Below are 16,634 nucleotides of genomic sequence, written 5' to 3'. Positions count from 1 at the left end.
TGTGAGCAGACCTGCTTACGGGGCAGTGCAGCCAGAGCCCAGCTCGCCTGTCATGGGACCCAGTGTGGTCCTTTGTGACAAGGTGGCTAGGTGAGGGCCTTTCCCGGCAGACAGGGGTGCAGGCTGGCTTATTCAGCCCCTGAGTGGTAGGGAGGCACCAATAGCAGCTACCACGTGACCACCAGAGGTGGCAGGTATGTGCCTGGTGAGGCAGCAAGTGGCCCTGCGCTGTGGCCTGGGAGGGTCTTTGGTCCATGTCAGTTCCAGAAATCATAGCCCGTGAGGGTTAAAATCTAGTTCATTGTGTGTGTGTGGGGGGCAGGGTACGGCATATGCATTGTGTGTGAACGTATGTTACATGTTAGCAGTATGTGTATGTGTCATGTGTGTGTGCATATGGGTTGTCCATATGTACGTGTCACATGGCTGTAGGGCACTATTGTGAATGTGTATGTGTATGACTTGATCCCCTCTATGGATGGGGAGCTCCCTACCCGCTGAGCTGGTCCTTTCCATGCCATTAACGAGCCTGGGTGCAGCAGTGGTCCTCCTCCTGGGGATTCCCTTCCTCCCCAGCAGGCTGGCCAAAGGTGCGGCCTCATCTGTGGGGCCTGCAGTGCTGGGCAGGCCTGGCCTTCCCGAACCGGCGACCCGGTGCCCACCCATCTCCACAGCTCCCGTGACCTGCAGGGCGAGCCCAGTCGTGTGGCTGCCCGAGTGGCTGTGAGCCCCGGTTTGTGTCCCTTCCCAGGGGATTCTTGGCTCCGGTTTCGCCCTGAAGGTCCAGCAGAAGCAGAGGCAGAAGCATTTCAACCGGCAGATCCCGGCGGCAGCCTCGCTCATTCAGGTGATGGTGCCCATCGTGGCGGCCCTGTTGCGGTCATCTTGTCAGTGCATCCAGCTCTGTGTCCACCTGGGTAAATACAGGCTCGTGCCCATTCTGGGCGCCGGCAACTGCTCATGAGCCCTGGCCCCGAGGTGGCCTGGCCCGTGAGACTCCTGGGACCTTTGCTCTGCGGATCTTCCGGAATGTGGAGGAGCCACGTTCCATAGCAGACTTGCTCGCCTGTCGTAACTTCTGCTCCTGGGAAATGCCAGGCGGCTGACAGGGTGGGCACCAGGCGGGGGCAAGCCCACCTCCCTTCTCCAAGGTCCCATGAGGTGCCACGGAAGGTCACATCCTGGGCTGGGCCAGGGGAGAGGAGGCCAGGCGTGGTCAGTCCTGTGGGCCCCTTGTCTCCTGGCCGCAGTGGCCAGCCCTGCCGTTCCACTCCTCTCGCCTTTCTTCTTTTTCCTGCAGCCACTCCCCCCACCCTGCCATGGGGGCTAGTGTGGGAGGGAGGAGTAAGGGTCCCAGGTGGCTGTCCCCACAGGGGTCAGGGCCCTGCTTGTGCGGCGCCAGTGTGTCTTGGCCACTCTCAGCACCCACGGGGCTCGGGGCTCCCTGATGGTGGCTGCTGAGGACCACCGTGGTCTGGACCCCAGCGCCAGCTCAGCTTCCAGAAGGCCCAGCCACTGCCCAACACAGGCTGCACCTGTGCTGAGGCCCCTCATTGCCCGGTGGGGAGCCCGGCGAGACGGCCCCTTGCAACCCTCACCCCAAGACTGCTGTGACAGGCTGCCCCAGAGCTGGGGGCTGGAGGAGGCGGAGCCTGAGAGCGGTGGGGGGAAGGAAGTTTCCGGAAGCAGGCGAGGGGGCAGTGGGCCTTGAGCCCCTGGACTCGGCTCCCGTCTGTGACCCCAGCCTCCTGGAACTCACCAGAGAACTGGGCCATTTTAATGTAAACAAAGACTTAAGCAGAGGAACCATTTTAAGATTGTATGCCTGAGGGTGTTGGCGACTGGCCTTGCTGGGGACCGAGGAGCAGGGATGAGTAGGCCCAGGGTGTGTCCGTGGAGTGACTGGGCAAGGGGCCCAGTACGTGTGTCCTGCCACGGATGCGGGACCCTCTGCCCGGAGGAGTGGCTGCAGTGCAGTGTAGACCCCTCTGGGCGCCCAGAGCTGGACACCCCCAGGCATAGTATGGGGTCACACCTGTGGCTCTGCCTGAGCGCTCTGCCATGGCTAGGCCCTTGGTGAGGGCTGGGCAGCTGTCAGGAGTTATCCAGCCTGGGCGCGGGGGCTCAGCCGAGGCCTCCACCTCGTTCCCCTGCAGCCCTCCCAGCACCCACTGTCTGGGCCTGGACATTATACCTGGACGGCAGGAAATAAAGGCCAGAGCCATAAAGACAAGGGGCTGGGCCCCCTCAGGCCTGGTTTTATAGCCCCACAGTTTCGTCTTTCTTTCAGAGAGACCATAAATCAGGCCTGTAGAGCTGGCCCAGCCTCAGGTAGAATCGCTGGCTCAGATGAACCTCCCTGGGAAGGTGGGGGATAGGCAGTGAGCTGAGGGGGCGGACCCGAGCAGCACAGAGGGAGGAGTGGAGCTGGGCAAGGAAGCGCCAGGTGGCCGGCGGATATCGTGTTTGTGGGCAGGATATGCTCAGGCTGCTTGGGACGGGGACACGGAGGCGATTTGGCGTGGGTGTGACGTGTGAGCCTAGAGGGCCAGGCCTCTGGCCTTTCCTGACCCGAGTGGGTGTGAGGGCGGCAAGTCCCTGCCCCAGCCACCATGTCAGTGGGGTTCCCATCACAGGGGTGCTGTCGCTGCCCCCCGGAGCCCCGCCAATGTGCCAGCACCTTCCTCACCTCATCCCTCCCTCAGGCCCCCACGGCCGACGATGAGAAGGCCTCCTGTGTCCCCTTCCCGTCTCACCCCTGCCTCTCCTCTGGGGCGTCCTGTGTGGTAGTCACGTGCAATGGAGGCTTAAGACCTTCACCCACGTGCCATCTGGAGGCTTCCCATAACTGCAGGGTGGCACCTGGGCTCCACACTCAGGCTTCTGGGGGGAGCTCTGCTTCCTGACCACTCAGTGTCACCTCCCACTAGTGCCAGGGGCCCCGGCTGTCCAGCTGTGTGCTTGTCCTGCCCTCGTCGTGCGTGCCCCGAGGAGACATCTTTGCATCTCCGGGGCTGGCGGCCGGCTTCCAGGAGGGACTGGTGGGTGGAGGTGGCAGCAGATGGATTGGGGTTCACAGGCAAAGGCCTCTGTGGGGTCTAAGTTGTGAGTAACAGCACATGAGGCCGTGTACTACGTGGCACAGGAAGGGTCCAAGCCATGCTGTGCAGGTGCAGCTCTGGGAGGTGAGGGGCCAGGCTTGAGCCTGGGGGTTTGGGGGCACTGGCGCACAGGACCCCCCACTGTCCTGCCAGGAAGGGGGATACAGGCAAGGTTACCGTTGGTGTGCGGCAGTTTCTGCACAAGGCCCCATGGGGGTCGCGGCGGTGACAGCCTTCCCTTCTGGTTCCAGACGGCATGGAGGTGCTATGCTGCCGAGAACCCCGACTCAGCCACCTGGAAAATCTACGTGCGGAAGCCTTCCCGGGGCCACGCTCTGCTCTCCCCCAGCCCCAAGCCCAAGAAGTCTGTCATGGTAACTAGCCCCCATCTGCCCAGGATGGGGTCGCTTGTCAGTGGGCGGGAAGGCCGTGGCGGCAGCTCCTGGCCAGGATTTGACCCTGGTGTCAGCTCATCGTAGCTCACGTCAGGGCAGCAGCACCCTTCCGGGCACTGGAGTGCACACCCCATGCTGGACCCCGCTATGCCAGGCCCCTCTCACCCTTGAGTCAGGGTCCCCACACTGATGGGCACGTAGGGCTGGCTGCTCCAGGGCCAGGGCTGGGGAGGTTCCAGAGGAGGTGCCCCAGGTCTGGGACGGGCTGCACTGTGGCCAGTGCTGGAGAGAAGGCTCTTGAGATGGCCTTGGTGTTGGGCTTTCTGTGGTTGGTGTTGCAGGCGGCTGGGGATGGAGGTGGCGTCCAGCTCGGGGAAGAGGGTGTTGAGGACCCAGCTAGAAGAGTTCAGGCAGGCTTTGTGCAAGAGTCTCGTGGTTTGGCTGGAGTGGTGGGTCGGCCCTGGCAGCAAGCTCCTTCCTGGCCCTCACCTGTACCCTATTTGGATGGACCCACCTCTCCCAGTTTCCAGCTCCTCTGGAGCCTTTGCACCTGCCATTTCCTCTACTGGAAGCTTCTAGATTCCTGCATGGCCTGTGCCCTCACTTCCTCCAGGTCACATCCTCAAAAAGGCCCGTCCCCCAGTTGGCCACCCAGCTCCCAGACAGGACTGCCACAGCCCCTCTCCGGGGCCATGGCACACACACATGTCCAAGCCCTCCAGAGCCAGAGTTCTCGTCACCACCTGCCCTGGACGTGTCTTGTGTACTGTCTGTTAGCCAGTGTCCTGTCCACCTGCCCCCGAGGCCGTGAGCTCCTGGGGCAGTGGCTGAGCCTCCACGGGACCCCTCTGTGTGGGTGGGTCCCGCGCTGGGCTCCTGAGCCCCGTTCCCTGGCATGGGCTCAGTGGGGCTACCACAGGTATTCAGGGGACCGTGGGGGGCCTGGCAGAGGGGGCACAGGACCGTCAATGGAGTGTTTGGTTTGTTAGGTAAAGAAAAAAAAGTTCAAGCTGGACAGGGACAACGGCGTAAGCCCAGGGGAGAGGATGCTCACGGTCCCTCACATCACGTGCGAGCCCGTCTCGGACCACTTCTCCACCGACAGCTACGACAGTTCTGGTGAGAGACCTTCACACAGGGCGAGGGCGTGAGGGTGGGGCCTGGTCACTCAGCTCCGACCCCCGGGGCTGGCACGGGCCTCTGGGGCTTCATGGGTGCCCAAATGCGGTCGTCTGATGGACATCGGTGTCCAAGGCCTTGCGTTGGCTCTTGCCGGCCTGGTGTGCGCCCGTCGGAACTCTGGCCCTCCTTCCACCCATGACTCAAAGGCCTGACCCCACCCTGGAGGGACCCTCCTCCTGCTGCTGGTACCCCGAGTCTGGCAGAGAGGAGGTGGCCCGCACATGCTGCCCCCCCCACCCAGGTGGAGTGGGCACCGGGGTCCAGAGCCAGTACTGATGTCCCCTTCCTCGGCGCCTTGCTCTTCTGTCATTCCTGTGTCTGTCACTCCCTTCTTGGACCTCACCCCGAACCCACCAGAATGTTCTGGCTGATTGGTAGTTGTGAGGACAGCCTCAAGCATGGCAGAGGGTGACAAGCTCACATTGGACCCGACCCTCTGTGCTCGTGGGTGGCTGGTGCCCGGCCTGCCACGCGCATGATTCCTGGGCGGCTGACCATGATGTGTCCTCTGCCTCTGGTCACTGTCCCTGGCAGCAGGGCAGAAAGTGTCCTGGAGAGGGGCTGTGGCACGTCCTGTGTGGGAGCTGGGTGGGCAGGACGGAGCCTGGCACTGGCCTGCGGGCACCGGGCTACCTGTGGCCTCATCACACATGGTCTGGATGGAGCTCTGGCCCGGCCACACCACTGGTGAGCCTCCGGGATGTGCTTCCCGCCTGCCCACTGGAGTGGGCACAGATGCCCGGTGCCCACGCAGCTCCAGAGTCAGGGCATGACCATCATCGCGATGCAAATGGGGGCTTTCGGCCAATGCTAACGCGCAGGTTGGCCATAGGGTCAAGCGTCCCTCACTGTTTGCTGAATGCGGAGCGGCCGGACCATGGTCCATTCAGCCCACTTGGTGTTACCAAGACGCAGTGATGTCCGTGGAATGCTAATGAGGCACAAGTGGCCAGAAAGCCAGGTGCCCGTCATGGAATGTTCCACGCAGATGAGGGTTCTTTCCTGTCAGCTTTATAAGTGAGCCCGTCCTGCAGCCATCGGCTTTCTGAGCGGTCCCTGTGGGTTACCCGCGTTCGAGAGCCCCGGTGGGGGCAGAAGGGGTGTGGATTGGCACTGAGGCCCCCACTGGGAAAGGCCCACGCCCCCGCTGCACAGTGGGGCGCCCCCACTCGTACTGGCTACCTACTGCCCAGCCAGACCCAGGGCGCGACCACGGCCTTGCTGGGTAGCACGTAAGGCGGAAGTCCCCTCCGTCCCCTCCCACGGTCCCTGTCTGGAGCACCCACTTGCCCACGTCCCCGCCTGCCCCTCTCCCCACTGTGCTGATTTCTCTCCCTGTCTGGGGCTCACAGTGTCTCTGGGCATCTGTCCTCACCCTCAGGCCCAGTGCCACTCACAGTCATGGCTTCCAGAGCCTTGTCTAAGCCACTGTCCCTGCTGGGTGGATCCCTATTTCAGGGCAGATTCCACAACCGGCAGCTGGTGGCCTTGCTCATGGTGAAAGATGGCAGAGGCGCCCGAGTCCCCACCCTGCCCCAGCTTCCAGCCTCTCGCAGGTTCCCGTCTCCAGTGTGCACTGCCCGGCTCACCAGGAACCAGGGACTCTTCATTAGGGTCCTGCTCTGTGGGAGGCTGGGTGAGGCCCCTGGAGGTGGCAGGGACCCTGGCCCTCCCAGGAGGAAGATGGGCGAGGCAGCAAGGGGACAGGGCTGTGAGCCTCTGAGGGACCGCTCCTGGCTTGGCTGGTGGGCCCTGGAAGGCTTCTTGGAAGAGGTGACAACAGGGCTGCTACAGAGGGAGAGGAAGGGTGTGAGCAGCAGAGGGGGACAGCGGTGCCACTGCTCCTGTCCACACAGGACACCCCATCTGTAAAGTGGGGTGCTGACCTCACCCACCTCACCTAGAGGCCCCTGTGGGCTCCCGGCACACGCTGGTGCTGTTTGGGTCATCCTTGCTTCTGCCTGGAGGCCTCGGGCATGAGTTGTGACCAGGAGCCCCTGGGCGTTGGACGGTCTAGATCCCAGAAGTCCACGGAGCAGGAGTGGCCGTGGGTCAGCTTTGTGCTTGTCCTGGCTCGCCTGGGGTGGCATGGATGGGGGAACAGGCAGAACAGGTCAGGGACAACAGGCAGGGCGCCGGGGAAGGCCAGTCCGAGGCCCGACGTGACACCGTCACAGTGGGACTGAGAGCAGGGGCACACATTGAGGGCAGTAACCCAGCCGTGTGGCGGCTCGTGGCTCCCACTCCTGTTTGCGTGCTCCCAGCATGTGCGTGTCACTCGTGAGCCATTCCCGGGCTCTACAGTGAAGCCCTGTGAGATGGGCCTTGTCATGTCGCTGTCAGGCTGCACGTGCTGACTCTGCGCTTTGGTGGCACCTGCAGGGTTTATCCAATCACAACCTGTAGTCCATCCAAGACCCTCCCAGAGCCGGTGGGCCCTGAACCCCATTGCTGCCCGTTTCATGGGCTGTTGTCGCCCTGTGTTTGGGTTTTGCTCTTTCAACAGCCCTCTTGTTACAAGCCCTCCCTTGTCACATGGCTGCCATTGTACGCAGCCGAGAGGTGCTTATATTCACCAACAATCGTGCCTGTTTTCTGTCTCATGACTTGGGTTTAATTTCCTTCCTCCTTTGCTTCCCTCAGTGAAAGTCTGCGGATGGCGAGCTCGGTTTCTGTTTGTCTGAAATTCTTGCGTTTTGCCTTTCCTTTGCTCTCGGATGGTGGCCTCTTTGGGGAAAAGTTGTGGGTTGAGATATGTGTTTTCTCTGAACACCTGGGAAGTGTGCCATTCTCCCTTGGCTTCTAGCATTGCTGAGCTAATGCACAGCCCTTTGAAGGTGACCCATGCCCCCTCTGGTGACCCTACATACCTTCTCCTTGACTTCATTGTTCCATAGTTGAGACCACAACCAGCCGGGCTGGTAGGTTATTTTAATTTTTCCCACCTGCAATTTTCTGTGATTCTGAGTCTGGGATGTGTGTCTTTCATCAGCTTTGGAAAATCAGCACCAGCATATCAGAGTGTTGCCTCCCCTAGTCTCTCTCACTTCTTCTAGAAACTTCTACTAGACCATGTCGTCTGTCCTCTGGGGCCGTCGCTAATCTTTTCCATCTCTGTCTCCCTGTGCTGTGTCCTCGGTCATTTCTTCCTGGTTTACTGACTCATCAGTGTCTGATCTACTGCCCACTACATGCATTGAGGTTTCCATTTCAATTAGGCATGTTTTTATTTCTGCGTCCTTGTTGGGGTCTCCTCTGCTTTGTCTTGGCACCGCGTATCTGCCTCATATTTCACAGTACAACTTTGAATTTTGGGGTCATTTGAACGTGCTTCTTTCATCATCGTCACCCAATGGCTTCATTATCTGTGGTCCCTAGAAAGTCCAGCTCTGTTCCTGTGGTTTCTCCTGACTCTCGCTTGTGGTGCTTTGTTTCCCCGTGGATTTATAAGCTTAAGGCTGTGACTGGTGAGGCTTTTATCTGTGGGGTTCCTGGGTGCCCTGATTGAGGGGACATTGCTCTGGAGAAGAACTCCCTTTGCTTGTATGAGGTGACCCGGTAAGCTGACCGGGGACATCTGTGGTGTGGGTTCACAGGTGTGGCGTTCCTTACACAAGCCGTGCAGTGTAAACGCCAATCGAATTTCCTGCAAGAGCAAGCCCGAGCCTCTCACATCAACAGGGGGCCTTACTTAGACTCTAAGAAATAGATTAAGACCCTGAACCTCCTCTCTGTCTCCATTTGCCAGTGCGCGGGTTGGCTTCGTTCGTTTGATTTACGTCACCCTCATGCAATTGGTCCAGCTTTTCTAGGAGCCCAGGTTCATGTGCAGACTCTTTCTAATTCCTGCCTCCTGCTGGTTCCAGGCTCTGCCTCTTCTCCCTGGGGGGCCATGGGGGGCTGTGAAGTCCCCAGCGCAGCTCTCAGGCAGTCAGACTCCTGGGACCGCGTGGTGTCAAAGCCGGCACACGGTCAGCTGTGCTGCAGCTGCTCCCCCCTTGGCCTCGGGGTGCCGTCCCTGAGCTCAGCAGTGTCCACAGAAGGACGTTTGTACATTTCTGCAAGCCTGTTTGGGAACTTGCAGAGAGGGGCTTTTCGTGGCATCAGGCCTACTGACTGCCAGAAACAGGGGTCCTCATCCATAGACAGAACTGTCCCCAACCATGAAGCCATGAGCTCCCCCCTGGCAGAGAGCTGGGTGGTGACACTCCAGGTGGGCACTTTCCTGGGGGTCCCTCAAGTCACCTAGAAAATTTTACTTTTGACACAGACTCAGAGGCCCAGCCCTCGAGATTCTGAGTCACAGTACCTGTGGGGTGGCCAGGAACGTGTATCTGTAACGAGTGCCCCAGATTACCCTGAAGCAGGTGGCCTGGGGACTGGCGTTGGGGACCGTGAGGATGAGGTGCAGCACCAGGTCACAAGGAAGCCAGAGCAGAGCTTCTGTGGCTTCCAGGTCTGTGTCACCTTGGCCGCACATGGGCCGATGGAAATGGTCTGATCTCAGGGGTGACGTGACCCCAGGCTCTGGAGGACGTCCGGTTATGACTTTTGGCGGCCATGGTGGTTTCCACATGTCAGTCATGCCGGCCTCGGGGTCCTGGGGACGTGGTCCCTACAAGGCCTTGAGGGCTGAGGGCCTGTGCCTTCTCAGGTGGGTGTGGGCATATGGTGGGGAGCGGAAGAGGCTGGACCCGGCTCCTCAAACACGTTCTCAGCTTCTGGACCAGGACCTTCTCGTCGGCCCTCCCTGAGCTGCTAGCCCCACCTTTCGGCCATGTGGCTTTGTCCTCACCACCTCTCTCCCTCCAGCCTGCTCTGCGTGAACAGGTGAACGGATGTGTCTCTCGGATGCGGGTGCAGGCGGGTTGTGACCACCCTCAATCCTCCAGGTTGCTGTCTGGAAACGTCCACGAGTGTCCTGACAACCACCCCTTCACCTTTCCAGCTCTGCCACCTCTGCCCACTGAGCGCTCGCTGCCCACGCCTGCACGCACACCCGCACGAAGTCCCACTCGCGCGCCGGTGCCCGCGGGTCCTCCCACCCCTGCCCGTCTCTCCAGGAAGACGTGAAGCCCACTCTCAAATTTCAACACTTGTTTTCGGGTTGTGAGAGTGGTGCGTGCTTCTTACAGAGCGTAAGGAGCAAGTGGAAGAGAATAATGAACAAAGAACAGCCGCCTGCTGTCTTCCGGCGTGGACAGAGCAACTGTTAGGTGTTTAACACACGGCCCCGGCCAGCCTCAGGCGCGTGCACCCCGGCACTGGCTCCACCGGCCTACCCAGCATGGCGCCTGCTTTTTCACCTGCTGGGACAACTGATGCCACAGATCACCGGGAACTCTTTTCAAATTGGCTTTCATTGTGTCCTGTCCAGTACTCACGCCTGTGCGCCTGTGTTCCTGGCTTGCTGGGCTGGAAAGAGCCTGCAGGCCCCTTTGGAAGGTGTTTTGGGGGGCCCCCCAGCTCGGTTCTGATTGTGCTGGAATCAGGGTCAGCATCTCACTCTTTTGACTGATACTGTTGCTGGTTTTTAAATTCTTCCTCTGCCAGAGGGGAAATAAAATCCCAAAGCAGAGAACATTTACAAAAATAATGGTGGCAGACAGTCCATATCAGATGCTATAGTGCATATTGGTAGCATTTAAATTATTATTGATTTATAAATTACAAATACCTAAATATATCTAAATGTAACATCAAATCCGATAGCCAGGAAGGAAAAAGCAATGACTAATATATAAAAGGAGAGAGAAACAAATCCATGATTAGAGTGGGGGATTTTAATATACCTACCTCAAGAGCTGATGGAACAAATAAACAGAAAAGCTGTCAGGATATAGACCTGAAAACACTTGTAACCAACGTGACCTAATTAACATTTCTAGAACACTCCTCCCACAATAGCGGAGTACGGATTGTCTTCAAGTATACACAGAACATTTACCAAGTTCAACCATGTTCTGACCCATAAAACAAGTCCCAATAAATTTAAAATGACTCAAGAGAAATTAAGTATGTCCTCTGACCACAATGGAATTAAACTAATAATCAATAATAGAAAAGATCTCTGGAAAACCCTCAATTATTTGGAAACTAACATGCTTCAAAATGGCACAGGATCAGAGAAGAAATCAAAAGGGAAACTACACAATATTTTCAGCGGGATGGAAATGAAAACGCAGCACATCCGATGTGTAGGTTCTGCTGGGGCAGCCTTCAGGGAAATGCACAGCACGGCATGTGCACTAGAAGACATGCAGCTTCCACTTTAAGAAACCAGAAAAGGAACAGCAAGCTAACCCCAGAATAAGAAGAAACAAGGAAGTAATAAAGACCGGAGGGGAAACAAAAGAAATACAAAACAGAAAAGCAATAGAAAAAAATAATGAAACCAAAAGCTGGGTTTTTTTAGATCAATAAAATTGATAAAACGCTACCGACACAAAGCAGGAGAAAAAGAGAGAAAGCACAAATTATCAGTGTCAGAAATGAGAGAGACAGTGGTACATATTCTACAGATATTAAAAAGGTCATAAGGGAATATTCTAGAAACTTCAAAAGGCAGCGTACTTCCAAACTCATTACAAAGCCACCATCACCCTGATATGAGAACTAGCCAAAGAGATTATAAGAAGAGAAAGCTATAGCTAAGTATCCCTTGTGATACAAAAATATATAAAATAGAAATATTTTGCAGAGCAAAGAAATACCAAAAGTAAATAGTTGCCTCTCATATCGAAGACATAGGACCAGTTTTATCAACTATATTAAGCAGCTCTTATAAATCATGAAGACAGAAGGATTAAAGATAGAAAAACAGTTCTCAGAAAAGGAAATACCAATGAGTCTGAAGGATGAAAAGAAAGATGCTGATAACCTCGAGTATAAGAGAACTGCAAGTGAAAGCAGTGGAGTGTTTTTGCTTATCCGATTGCTAAATATTAAAGAGTTTGATACCACCCTATGAGTGAGCATACCTCAGGCGTTCATAATGGAAGAATAAATTGATACAACCTCTCTGGAGACAAATAAGACAATTTCAATGAAAGTTAAAGATGCGTAGTCCTTTCAGCTCTTCCAGAAATGTATTCTACACTGACATTTGCAAAATGACCCATTATTAGGGTACTGATTTCTGCAACTGTTAAATAGCAAAAAATAGCCAGCCACTGGCATACCTGTCCTTGGAGGTCTGCTTAAAGAAAGTATCCTCTGTCTGTTAAACAGCCATTAAGACAGAAACTGTCCTCTCAGTCTGATGAAAGACGTCCCTGATATCTAATCCTAGAAATAATGGTGTCTCTGGTTCACAGTGGGAGATCTGCCATCCTGTGTGTGCCGTGTTTACAAAAGTGAGCTGTCTGCCTCTGTGTCCTGGGACACTTGGGCCAACACTGGACTTGTCTTCTCTTTAAAGGTTAAATGTCAGAACTAAGTTGTAAAACCCTTTGGGCCTGGTACACATTTTAAAGGAGATCTTTAATCTTTTTAGTCTGTTTTATGGTAATTTGCTCTAAATAAATAGACTGCATCCTTTGGGGTAATTTACTCATTGCTGTTAATACCTCAAGGGTTTCAATTATGTTGCCAGTTGGTAGGAAACAAAATTTTCTCTCTTTAGTGATTTTATGTTCTGTGTCTGTTCTCTTTTTTCCCCTTGCCTCCGCTTTTATAGTTTTTCTTTTCTTAATCAAGCTCATGAGAGATTTGTTTTATTTTATTATGCATTTATTATCTTATCAGAAAACTACCTTTTTGCTATTTTTGTTTTGCATTTCATCAACTTGGGCTTTCATATCTATTAGCTCCCTCTTCCTGGTTAACTATTCTTTTTTAAAATTTAATTCAGAGTAATAGTTCATTTATTTAAAGTCTTCTTTCTAAAAGGCATTTAAAGGTTATAAGTATTCCTCTGATTGCAGCATTAGCTGTGACACATAGATCTTACTATGAAATGTGTTCCTTTTCATTGCTTTCTTGATTTTTTAATTTTCCTTTGATCTACAGTTTTTTTAAAGAGATGTTTTCTTAATTGTTAAGCAGTACATCTTTTATCACTGTTATTCATTTCTAATTTAACAGGCTTACAGTGAGAGAATGTGGCCTGTGAAATCTCTTTTAAAATGAACCTTTGTGTCCAAGTACAAAAATAAAATTGCTTTTGTAAATGTCCATGGACCTAAGTTAAGAAGATATATTCTCTATTTGTAGAGAATATTTTATTTGCATACAGATAAAATATATGTAGAGGTGGATTACACATACACGTATACTCTTACTCATTGCATTGTTCAGATCTGCTCCAACCTTCCTTATTAGTGTTATTTTTTATCTAATATATCTGCCAAATCTGAACCAGGAAAACTAAATCCTGCATTTACAATTACGATTTGAAGAGTTTAGTGGCAGATTCGCAGAGTGGTTTGGAGCACGGCCTGATGGCCAACAGCCCTGGGGACCAAACTGGGCTCTGCCATTTTATCCTGTGTGACTCTGGACAAGCTGCTGCCTTCTCTGCACCACAGGTTCCATATCCGTGAAATAGGAGCGCTAACAGAGCTCCCAGGAGAGTCGTGTTGACCATGCAAGTGGTCACTCAGGGCTTGTGTGGATCCAACACTCCAGTGTCTCTGGCCTCTGCCCTGACTCTCTCCTGCCCTCCCTTGTGACACAGCCCACACTCCACCCAGCTCCCCATGCCACAAATTTCGGGGCTGCTCTTTCTTTTAAGCTTTCTTAAAATTTTATTCCTTTGTAATACCCACACACCTACCTTTACAGATGTGTATAATGTGTCTGGTTTTCTGCAGTCTTTTTTTTCTCTCCTTGTTTGCTTGGTTCCCCTCACCTCTGACCTGTATTAACAATCTCATGTTCTTCCCCAGTGCTCACAACATATGATGAGCTAAACATACATGGTTTAATAGGAGCTTATCGCTGATTTCCAAATGCGTGGGGTCATGTCACGCGTACTTTCCCGCATCTTGCCTTTCCCATTTGGTAACATGGTGAGATTCCCTCCAAGGATGCCGGGACAAGTCATTCCAAAATTTTACATCTCTCCTGCAGTCCCCACAGTGCCACAATGTTCTCTATGGCTGGGAATCCACTTAGCTTCAGTTTGGCCAGTTTTCTAAACACTTCTCTTGTTCCCTACATCCTTAGGTGCTAGCACCTTTATTTCAATGTGGTAATTTCCCAGAGGTATTAGTGTGATAGGGCCACCCTACCAAGATGCTTGACCGGGTGGCTTAAGCTCCAGAGATTTACTTCACAGTTCTGGAGGCTGGAAGATTGAGGTCTGGGTGTGGGCAGGGCTGGTTTCTCATGAGGCCTCTCTCCCTGGCTTGCAAATGGCCGCCTTCTCACCGTGTCCTCAGATGGCCAACCCTCTGTGCACATGTACCCTTGGTGTCTGTGTGTCCGAATCTCCTCTTCTTAGGAGGACACCAGTCTTGTTGTATCAGGGCCCACCCCAATGGTCTCATTTTAACTTAATCACTCCTGTAAAGGGCCCATCTCCAAATGCAGCTACATTCTGAGGTCTTGGGGAGTTAGGACTTCAACCTATGAATTTGGGGACACAGTTTAGCCTGTAACACAGGTATCCGTGCATTGTTAATTTCAGTGGGTGTTGCCAGGTTGCTTTCCTCAAGGGCTGTCAGACCTCACTGTTCCACAGAGCTCCCCTTCTTGGCATCCCTGCCAGTCGTCATGAGCAGAGGGCCTTTCCGTCTTGTCAGCTGAGTGGGGCCTGGTCTCTCTGCTGTGGCACTAGCGCTATGTGGAACCAGACCTTTCTTTGCCAAAGGGGCTGTCATGTGTGTTGCAGGATGTTGACCAGCATTCCCAGCCTCTGTTGGGGTACCAGCAGCACCGTCCCCTGGGTTATGACAACCAGAATATCTGTAGATATTGCTGAATGTCCCCTGGAAGGGCAGAATTGCCCCCTGTTGAGAATCACTGGGTTAAATTGATACCTCAGGGTTTGGGTTGTTTTTTGTTTTAACTGTTTATTTGGAAATAATTTTGAACCGCAGAATAAGCAGCAGAATCAGAATGGGACAGAAAACACCCTACACCATTTACTAAGATCTGACTCCCCAATTGTTAACATTCTACCCCACTTGGTTTATCATTTGACTCCCTTTCTCTGTGTGTCGCCACACAACACTTTTTTTCTGAACCACTCGAGAGTAAGTTGCATTTTGCTTCGCCCCTAAACATTTTGCTGTGTATTTCCTCAAAAATAGAAATACGCCCTTTTAAAGCGATAGCACGGTTATCAACCTCTGCAATCCAGTGCTAATCCAGCCTGCATGCCGAATCTCCCATCTGTATTCCAGTTTTGCCAGTTGACATGGCAGTGTCTTTCGTAGCATTTCTTCTCTCCAGTGCAGGATCCAGGCCAGGGGCAGGCTTGCCTTTCATTGTCTATCTCTTTATCCCCCTGGGAATATGCCCAGGCGCTGGCTTGTATGGCGTGGACGTTTCTGAAGGATACCCACCACCACCACCACCACCACCACCACCACCACCACCACCACCGCTGCTGCCGCTGCCACCACCACCGCCACCACTTCTTGGTTTGGTTTCTCTGATGTTCCTCGTGGTGAGATTCAGTTGCTCACCCGCAGCTGGAACGCTGCATCAGTGACGTGCTGTTTTTCTCAGGGTGTCACATCCCACGGCCACTGCCCTCTGTGCCTAATTGCTGATGCTCCTTTAATCCGCCAGCTGAAACACTGTCCGGTTGTCCTACTGAACAGATCCTCTGTTTTGCCTGGTAACCAACAAACAGGCCAAGGGATCGCTCTCAGACCAGGCAGATATCCTGCTCCTTATCAAAATATGTCTCCCGGATTAAAGGCTTTCTGGAACCAGGCTTTATTGGGGGTGATTGCAAAATGCTGAGTTTCCAACTCCTTGCATTCTTCCATGAAAGTGCTGAAAACGCTGCTTCCTAGAGCGCTCCTCTGAGAGGAAAGTCTCCCCATGATACTGTGAAAGGACCTCCCTTCTCATCTATCTGTTTATTTCTGTCGATTTATTGTCTATATACATGTTTCTGTGGAATTTTACCATTCTTTCCTGTCCTTAATTAGTTTAGCATTGGGATTGTCCCACATTTGGCCAGTGGACGCCCTGTGTCCATGTGACGTGCTCACATTTTCTTTTTTACAATTTCTTGATGTTCTGGTGTGCCAGGTTCAGGCTCATTTTATACCCATCTGTCCCCCAGTTTTCCGAGGAGCCCTGGTTCCTTTGAATGGGGAGTGAAATTATTAGAAACCCAAATCCAGGTAATGGGTGCGCTCGCAGCTACTGGGTATCTTTTCTTCTGGGCCCTTTCTGTGCAGAGTGCTGAGGAAACACACACATATATACACTCGTGCAAATCCACGCTGTCAACACACCTGTATGCATATACACAGATGTGGCAATGGAGAAATCTGCAGTCTACACCAGTGTCTAATTCTAATTTTGTGCAGAAGACCATCTGCACTGGGGTCTTCCTTATTTGCAAGCCCCTCGTGCACAGTGAGATGCCTGGAGCCCAACCACATTCACACACACAACCGCCGCTCCAAGTATAATACGTTGAAAATACGTCCTTATCACTATAAGATGGAACCTTCTGGAAAGAGTCCAGGGTTTTTTCATCATCCTCTGCCTCACCCTACTCACGACTCTGGGTATGGAGTCACATGCTCTGTCTGTATAGTCTAAAGATACGTGGATTAGAGGTCTTCTCCCCCCTCTCTCCTTTCAATGTGGTTCTATTATCCCATCTGAGAATTAGTTGGGAACGTTTCATTTCTTGAACTCGTTTTTTTATCACACCACTTTATTGAGATATAATTTATGCACCATAAAATTCACCCATGTTCGGTGTAATTTTGGTAACTGACTGACTTCTGCCATCATGACCAAAATCTAGGCTCGGACAGCA

General features: G+C 53.4%; 1 protein-coding gene across 3 annotated transcripts in view; it reads left to right on the top strand.

Annotated features, from left to right (window-relative positions):
• Positions 1–16,634, top strand: part of KCNQ1 (potassium voltage-gated channel subfamily Q member 1) — a 307,207-nt gene that overhangs the window by 90,096 nt on the left and 200,477 nt on the right. For all 3 annotated transcript variants that reach the window (XM_019713689.2, XM_019713688.2, XM_074336909.1), the window contains exons 8-10: positions 752–847; positions 3,353–3,475; positions 4,486–4,615. In XM_019713689.2, coding sequence (XP_019569248.2) covers positions 752–847; positions 3,353–3,475; positions 4,486–4,615 — 349 coding nt within the window. The remainder of the gene's footprint in view (positions 1–751; positions 848–3,352; positions 3,476–4,485; positions 4,616–16,634) is intronic.

Source organism: Rhinolophus sinicus, linkage group LG06 (assembly GCF_036562045.2).
Source record: "Rhinolophus sinicus isolate RSC01 linkage group LG06, ASM3656204v1, whole genome shotgun sequence".
Classification (NCBI taxonomy): Eukaryota; Metazoa; Chordata; class Mammalia; order Chiroptera; family Rhinolophidae; genus Rhinolophus; species Rhinolophus sinicus.
This window is presented reverse-complemented; position numbering and strand designations above follow the sequence as displayed.